The 9,639-nt window shown below is 31.5% G+C and overlaps 1 protein-coding gene across 1 annotated transcript; it reads right to left on the bottom strand.

Annotated features, from left to right (window-relative positions):
• Positions 1-6,216: 6,216 nt before the first annotated feature.
• Positions 6,217-9,276, bottom strand: LOC134281473 (uncharacterized). Its single transcript, XM_062763933.1, has 2 exons — positions 8,359-9,276; positions 6,217-7,141 (listed from the first exon to the last, which is right to left on the bottom strand). Exons 1-2 carry the CDS (start codon positions 9,212-9,214, stop codon positions 6,714-6,716), a joined length of 1,284 nt encoding a protein of 427 aa, XP_062619917.1. The 5' UTR covers positions 9,215-9,276; the 3' UTR covers positions 6,217-6,713.
• Positions 9,277-9,639: the final 363 nt, after the last annotated feature.

The raw sequence follows: 9,639 nt of genomic DNA on the forward strand, positions 1-9,639 counted from the left end.
AAATTTTGGGTATATGTTACAATTTAACTGCAAATAACAACAGGAGGAAATCGGTAATTGGATAGAAATGTAAGAATTTAATATACGATAATGCATGTATGAGGTGTCATTATATTTTGTTGATAAGGTCATCTTTTTTATAAAAGAAGGATTTAAGTGTTTTTAACATTAAAACCTACAAACTTCAGGCATAAAACGGAGTGAGTTGGAACAGTTTCCTCCATTTTTTTTAGAGCAATTGAATCAATGAATCTGGAGAGAGAGAGAGAGAGAGAAGTATTATTATTTGTTTAATTCCCAGTAACCAATCTCGATATTCCTTCCACTTAGATTGATTAATTGATTCTATATTGTTTCACGTCCCTCTTGAGAATTTTTCACTCATATGGAGACATATGGAGACGTCATCGTATGCCGGTGAAGGGCTTCAAATTAAGACCTTACTCGGCACTCAGGGCAATTGAGTAGTGAGGGTTCTTTATCGTACCAGCGCCTACCGTGACACGGGACCTACGTTTTAAAGGTCATCTCCAAAAGACCCGTGACTTTCACTTCTGATGCCAAGCGCTTGGCGAAGGAACAGTCCTTACCAATTTTTACGCCTTAGGTTTGACGCGGCACCGGGATTGAGAATCGAACCCGGGCCTCCCGATAACGAAGTGAACGCTCTACCACTAGCAAGAACTTAGAATAGAAAACTGCAAGTACATACATATGCTGTGTAATTATATAGTTGTCCCAAAACATATGTTTCACTTTTAAACCATTATAAAAATGTTATGCCTCAAGTTACATTAATGAAATTTAACATATATAATAAAATTGTTATAATTTTTTTTGTCAAGCATACATTTGTCACAGTTTCCTTATTAATCATCAACATTTTTTCTCAAAAATAACATGTGTCATTATACAACATCTTCCAAATGAGGTCCCTTTAAATAAACATTGTAACAGTTTGAACACACGATTTCTGAGATTTTTTTATCAAGCTTCAAATGTAATATTCTAATTAACAGTTTAGAGGTTTTTTCACATTAAAATTAGGTTTCACCAAACAGCAGAATTTAAAATTCTCTTTCACAACATTGTTAAAAAGAAAGTGAGCTACTGTAAAAGCACAAATATTTGTGGGGGATTAAATTACATTTATTTCGTTGTTTAAAATTTCAACAAAATTAAATCCCTCACAAAATTTTATATGACTATACATTGAATAGGGTTTCTTTCAAAACGACGAAATTTAATGCCCACGAAAATATTTTAGATAACAAATCAACGAAATTTTATCCCCACGAAAATTTGTGCCTCTACAGTATTTCAGAAAACCATACATCTGTCAAATTTTCAGAGTCGGGTCTTATTAAAATCAAATGGGCAAACTCATACAACTTCTAATTTCTTCTCTTTCAAATGAAGCATTATACTTATCTTGTAAGGAATCAATTTTATAATCAAATATGAGTATTTTATGAACACAAGATTTACCAAGGATGCAGGACCCGTCTAAGGGATTTTTATAAACATTTGATAATAACTCTATCAATAGCAATAATGTTCTCTTTGGTACGGGTACTTCTTGGTCTTCTAGTACCAGAATTAAGTCATGTGTCATTTATTATGCCTTTAACTTGAACCACCCTGACAAAAAATTATAAATAAATTGTAAAATAATTGTAAATTATAATTCTGATGTGCACTTTCATCGCAGAATGTTATTTTCTCATTATTCAAGTGAACAAATTAGCAGATTTAAACTTATAGTAAAGTTTTACAATTTCTACAAGCTGTTCACATGAAGGTTCAATACTAAAAATATGATGACGTCATTAGGACATCAAAATTACCAGACTTTTTAACAGAATCTCTTGAAAGTTTGTCAGAAAAAAATGTATGCTAATACACTAGATTTTGACAAAATATCTTTGTGAATGAATTGAGTTTTATAATGTTATAGATAATTGAAAGTGTAACATATGTTTTGGGACACCTTGTACATACTCTTTGTAATTACACGGTCTATATTGCTTTATGAAAACAACATAAAAAAGTTATTGGAGTAAATATTTCAAAACAGACATGTTATAAATGATACATTTTAATAATGTTAAAATTAACATTTTTATGTCAATAACCAACTTTCTAAAATCTGTCAATACCATTTGCATTTACAGTAGTTTTTGAAGCATATGATGTTTTTTTGGTATTTCGAATTCATATCGGGTAATTTTGCTTTCGCGGGGTCCGCAATGGTAAACTGCTAATTTTTTTATTAATTGTTTTTACGTCCTTTGATAAGATTTTACTGTCCAAGAGACCCTATATCGCCTGATTCAGTGTTCAATAAATACCCGCCTATTCCATTTACATACAAAAACATGTGTCACTCTTAACCTATTTCCTGTTTCCCCTATATATTTTTTTTATTTTTTCCTGGAGTTTTCCCAAGAACGCTAAATTATATCAGGAGTCGCTTGTATATTCTACGACGTCTTATTTCTTGTCTTCCTCAGTCAATTTTCAAAGGTAAAATTTGCGGTGAATTTTAATATTTTTTATCGATAATTATATGGATTTCCATAGAACATTACTTATTTCGGAAAACAAAGAGAGATAACTCTAAAATTTTGGTAAAACTTGTCAACGAAAAACGGAAAATAATTTTTAAAACATCTTTTTCCCCGTGGCACAAAAATTACTTTTTACAAGGTTATATGGAATGTTATTTCAAAGATTCATTCGAAAGCTTTTTGTGTGGCACGGGGGGATTGTTAATTGATAAAAAAAAGATATTTTCCACCAATTTCAAAGCGATTTACAACTGAAACTTTATATTTTAATGATATATTTTGTTTTATTTACTTGCCTAAAACATAAGAAAAGGTATATGGAACATTTAATCATATCCAATACTATTTCAAAATATGGTGATGCTTGGAAATCCAATATCAATGAAATTATCGTCTACCTTCCTTTTTTCAAGAGCTGGAATTATGGATAATTTACTGTTTAGCGCTGGTATTAAGAAATTCATCGGTTGAACTGTTTTTTGTGTTAAACAAAGATTTTATGACCGAATTTCTATTTATATTTAATTAAATAGTTCTAAAATGTAGGCGGGAATCATGAGTTAGCGTGCGTATTTCTTTTATCATTCATGATATATTTGTAATTCCAAATTCAAACATTTCAAACTTATTGTTTAAAATGTCTACCAATTTGGCTATAGTATAACTTTCAATAAAAAGTTTTCACAAAAGTCCGCCTTCGTTTGATTAGCCCCCAAGCTGTTCTTGAGTCCTGTGTTAGTAAAATTTTCCATTTGTGCTTTAATGTCTGTAATTTCCAGACTTGTTTATAATTCTCTTTCCAAAAAGATCAATCTTCCTTGCCAAGGTAGTGATATCTCTGTTAAAGTTTTATATATAAGATATAGTCTCATGTAAGATTTTTAAAACTGCACGTTTGATTTTTCAATTTCTTTAGCCTTGAATTTTATCTTTCTTTCTCTGATGTCTTATCTCAAGAGCTGACAATGTTTATGTGATATCACACGTCTCTTTTATTAGATTGGCAACAATATATCTATGTCATTCATAACGAATTTCTTCATTTTCTGTTCCTGAGAGGAGTAATATGATTTCTTTATTCAGGATATCCCTTAGAGAAAGGAATGCATTTCCGGACATGGTAGAAGGTAGGGATTCAGAATTGTCCGATAGATTTTTCACAGTAATCGCAGAATCGCAGATTCTCACTAAGAGAGATCAAATATCCAACTAAAATTTAATTTAATGTAATTACTTTTATCAGACAATATTTCTCATAGTTACAAAACAATGGTCTTTACTGATAGAAAGGCAATATGATTCATCCAATTACAAGTAGATGATTTAGACAGCTCTATTTATATTGCTACAACACGTTTGGGTATAGGAAACAGAAACACTAAATGTCAAATGCTATAAGTTATTTTTATCACATCATCTTGCATCATGTGTGACCTGGAATGAATGGTATCTTCTTAGACAGAAAACATGTATTTGTAAAGTCATTTACCGAATTTATAATGAATGACTTTTATGAACTTTTTTCTGCTATTAGTGGAATTCGTTTTTCAAACCCACAGACCTAGAGGACAAACTTCTCCACTAATTTGAGGCTTTCAGAAGATTATATCTCAAATGTTGTGGAAAAATGATAAATCTTAGTTTTAACAATATTCTCCAGAAAAAATAAATTTGAAATGATTGAGATTTCTTATTTATGCATTTCAAAAATACATTTTTGTCAAAGTATTTAATTTTATAATAAAACTTTTTTCAATTGAAAAAAAAATGCTACATTTTAATTTTTCTGTTCATATTAAGAACCCTCTATACACTGGCGAAAAATGTTTTTTGGACTTTGAGAAAATTATATAATGTAAAGGAGGCTATTTTGAAATCAACTAATCCATTTCTAATATAGGGAGCGTGCCTTCTTTATCCAGGAAAAATCTTTGAAGACAGTGAAGTAATGACAAAGAAAAATTGCTTTTGATTATTCAAATGGAGAAAATACATGCAAATAAAGTTTTCAATTGCTCTATCTTGGTCTAACATAATATTTAGAATACATGGATTTATTTAAAATTTTACCATACGGTGCAGATTACAATTTATTCTTTTTTATGTCAAATGGTGGGTCAGTCTAACTACACGGAAGTACCCTGAAATTAGGGTGCAGTGTAGAGAGGGTCCTTAAAACATATCTTGCAGAGAACGACAATTCTCCAAGCAAGGTTGTTAAACCTATAAAGGAATTGAAATATCTGTAACAGTAGATGTATATGTATTTTAAAAATCAGCTCTGAAAATGAGTTTTAAGAACATAAAAAAAAACGTATTAAATAAACCCTTAAGTTTTAATCAATATAAGTGCATTCTCATACTGTTAAATTATTAATTTTTCTTGGAAAGTTTCAATACAACTGCATAAAAATAGGATAATTTGAAGACGTTACGGTTTTGTATCCAGATAACTATGCGTGAGAATTAAATACCATTTATTGGAAAAAAAGGTTGATTTATCACACTTATTCATTTTGTTTTTATTCTTTACTGAAAACAAACAGCCCTACTCTTATGTAAGCCAGAACTTCCTCTCATATTTTTGACAAAATCACATAATGCAAATATAAGTATAAACACCCACTATTCCACGAACATGACATTATGAATAGCAAGATATGGAGATAATGAACAGTATTCAATCTCAAAGTCCATTAAACAATACAAAATAGGAGCAGGTCAAACACAGACCTCCGAAACATCAAAGGTGTGATCAGGTGCCATGGAGGAGTGAGCATCCCCTGCTGACCAGTCACACCCGCCGTGTGCTCCTTGCCATGATCGGGACATAACGGAAAAAATCGGCCTCAAATCAGAGTATAAATAATGGACTAACAACAAATATGAAAAAACGACAGTCAGCAATTGACTCAATGATAAATTGTATTTTTTGATAAGGTCATTGTATCGACCATAGAACTAATGAAATGATGACTTTAAACGAGACTGTTAATACTCTTGTTTCACCAACTTGCTTGTCAATAATTTACCTCGTTTTAGAAATTGTTTGTACGTAGAGCATGCTTTTGCATATCAAATCAACTGAGATATATATATATATACACCGTATGAAGGTGATAAAGGTTCCGGTATATTGTTGCATAAGTATGGGAAGTTGACGATAGAAAAGTTTAAGTCATCACGTTTATCATATAGCTTGATAGTTAAATTACCATTAACGTCTTTTACAAGTAAAATATCCAAGTAAGAAACAGATGTGTCAGACTCTGTGGTATCTTCTAGCTCAAGCTCTTCAGAGTATATCGTATCGACGTAGGAATGGAAATTACTATTGTTAATTGACAATGCGTCGTCAATATATCTAAATGTCGAGTTGAAGGCCACAGCAAATGCTTTCTTCTTTTCACGCATAAGATATTGCACAGATTCTGCTTCATATGAATATAGAAATAGGTCTGCTAATAACGGAGCGCAATTGGTACCCATGAGTATATTGCAATAGCTCTGTTGGGATATTTTCTATGAGGCGCTAGTGTACCTCATGGAATATGCCTGCAAAGCAATCGCTATGCATAACGCCATGTTGACTAAATAACATTGTTTATTTCTTAATTACACTCATGAATGAAGCAGAAACGCTCAATTCTGGCAGTATTATATCATATACGATACGAATACGTTGAATTAGTAACACTCTTTTTGCGCTACTGTATTCTAGTTATGAATATGTTTCAACAGTAGCATCTCCTTTGGTAGTATTTTATACTAGTCATGCATATATTTGTAGAAGTGACAGCTCATTTTTGGTAGTATAAATGTATATTAGTCAAGATTATGTTTGTAGCAGAAATAGGTCATGATTGGTCAAATAGCCAAAGACTGGTGGATGTTGTAAACCTGCTGCAATGTTTCACAGTTGTGTTTATGATGAATACTGGTATATCTTTTAATTTAAAAAAAACAAACATATATTTAAAACTGTCGGTGAGCATTCAATTTTAGGATAACATTAGTAATGTAAGTAATACTAACTAATGTAGGTTTAATCAATCTAATATAGAAATTGTATTTTTTAGACAGGCAGCCAGGTTCGTAAAAATACGATCAAATGAATGTCATTTCCCTCTAAAGGAATAATGCTCAAGCAATTTTCCATCCAGCAAATGATGACCTCCCTGCCTTGTTACTGACAATTATTCCAGAATTCCAATATAAATGTGTTCTAACAAAGACCCTGTCTCCTATCGTGACGCGTGCAACTACGATTCCTGTCCCTGCCATGTCGGAAAAACGACTGACAAAAGTATGAATTACTCCTAGATTATCATAATTCACCATCAACTGTGTCGAGTGGGAACTTTTTTCATTGCATCGTATTGTCCAAGTAAACACATAAAGTCCAGTTTCTGGAACAGTGAATACTCCCGTGCCAGACCTATATCCGCTTCCAACGTTAGTTCTGACGACATCAAATATCAGATTACGCCTGCCAGATATTTTATCTGTATTTTGAGCCATGTAGGCATAAAATGCAATACCACTAACGATCGAAGGAGACTGTAATTTCCCTGGAATAAATACAAAGAATTATTAAAACAAAGTTTCAAAATACAAATTTCAAATTTTCAAACAAGGAGTGTTTACTCCTCTTAGAAACTTTGGGGTTGGTTGGGGGTTGAGTTAAAACAACTTTCATCAGGTTATCATTTATGATTTCAATCTCTTTGACTGTAACATTACCATACCGAGATAGAAATGGCTTTAATATGAATGTTATTTGCACTGTTGTAACCCTAACACTACCGTAGTATGGTTGAAATATTACCAACTCGGCGGCGTTAAACAATATCAAACAATCAATCAATCCATCATGTAACCCCCGCATTGTTTGAAAGAAAGAGCGGTATAGACGGTAAGTGGATGTTTTCCGGGTGTCTGGATTTGATTCTGCTGTACTTGGTAGAATACCTTAGTAGAATAATTCTTTTTCTATATCCTTTCCTAAATCTTAATGCCTTAAAATGGTCTTGAATGAAATGTAGATAATTCTAATTTTCGATAGAGGATTTTTTATGTATATGTACATGTACTTTAATACAGCTAATTATGGATCTGTCGTTCTGATGAATTTTTTACGGTTTTTCTTTTGCATTACTTATCAAGTTAAAACATATTTTGTATTGGCACAATCCTTAGCTTTTAATCAAGATATGTTACGAAATATACTCATTCATGATTATATTTTAAAAAAAAAAACAACTTTTTCCTGTCGTGAAATAAATTCTATATTGAACAAGAAGGATATGGAAATAACGAACAGCATTCAATCTCAACGTCCATTAAACATTATACAAAATAAGAGCAGTGCAAACACGAACAACAAGAAATGGATATCTTCTATTTAAGATATTATCTATATTTGTGCAAAATTATCAATCACAGGTATCTAGTAAAAGTTGAATAAAAGAAAATAAATAACTGAACATTTAAATTCTTACATAGTACTGTAAACGTATTATATTTGGCTGTAGATTCTTTTTAGCGGCTTTGGCGGAACGCAGCAACTGCTACATCAAGTACAACTCTAAATGTCTTGTACATAAACACATAAATAAGAAATTGAGGAAATGCGCTAAATCAATTTTTCGCTAACTTATTCAAAAGTCAATTTCCGCCAAATATTTTACACGCTAAATATAATACGTTTACAGTATACTGATAAAGGAAATAGAAACTTATTGCTGTGTATAGTAACTTTATGTTTAAAAATATAAAGTGTAGTTACCCGATATGCCCATCAGTTGTTTGTAAACATTGCTTTGACCCTCTAAAATTCGTTGAATTGTTGCATTGACAAAGGTCGAGAAAGACACAAAGTTTCCTTCGTTTAAAATTAAACGAGTATTAAAGTCTTCTGCGTTTTTTTCTTCGAATATTGTTTCGTTTATTTTAAATAATGTTTTCTGTATATCGTCGTTTTTTTTTGACAGACTTTCATATTTCTGTTCATGTAAAGAAGTTGCATTTTTTAAACTGTTCAAGTCATTTTCCTTAATCAGTTTGAATTCGGCTTTTAACTGCATACATCCTGAGTCGTTTATTGTCTTGTTAGTTTCAATGATACCATCCAGTTCTGTTTTATTGTCTGCATTTTCCAGAATTTGTTTATGATTGTCTTTCTGAAGAGACGAATTTTCTTCCCGAGAAAGTGATATCTCTGTTTTATTTAAGGAATATATATTGTCACTTGTCAGGGTTTTAGTGTAACACATTGCAGAGCGCATGATTTTCAATTCTTCCCTAAGTTTTGAGTTCTCTTCATCCCTTTCCTGGTGTCTTGCTTCAAAAGTTTGCAATGTTTTTGTGATATCATCAAGACTTTTCATCACATTTGAAATAAAATGTTTATTATCCATCACATCCAAAACTAATTTTTGCATTTTCTGTTCCATTGAGACGCGTACTAGTCTTTCTTTACTCAGAATATTTCTAAGAGAATTGGCTGTTTTTCTTGAAGTTGTAGAAGGCAAGGACTTAGAATTGTCTAATGAATTATTCCCCATAGTAGAGGTTACACACAGGATTCCACTGAGAAAGATCAAACACCGAACAAAATTGCACTGCATTGTGAATATTTTCATCAGGCAATATCCCTTATAACTTCTAAACAATGCTTGTTACTGATAAAAACGTAAAACGAATAAGCCAAGAACAAAGAGATAAAGTGCAATTATATAGTCGGCTATATTTATCATGAAGAATACCTTTGGTTAGGAATAAATACACTTAAAGTCACGAGCTATAAATTGTTGCTGTTATTTCATCTTGATGCTGTGTAACGTTTAGAGTAACCTGGAAAGAGCATTGTCTTCTAAAGGGTGGTTCGTTCCAAATTTTTATTTTATTTTCAAAAAGAAATACGACGAGAAGATATTTACAATTTGTGATATTTCATGTTTAAAAAGTCTATTCTTGCTATTGATGAGATTTTAACTGTCTTTTGTTGAATCAATACGGGGAGATCAAGCATTTAAAACAAATGATGTCTATTCAGAAAAATTAGTGA

This window comes from Saccostrea cucullata, unplaced genomic scaffold (assembly GCF_032062105.1).
Source record: "Saccostrea cucullata isolate Sc308-1 unplaced genomic scaffold, CSIRO_AGI_Scuc_v1 ctg9039, whole genome shotgun sequence".
Classification (NCBI taxonomy): Eukaryota; Metazoa; Mollusca; class Bivalvia; order Ostreida; family Ostreidae; genus Saccostrea; species Saccostrea cuccullata.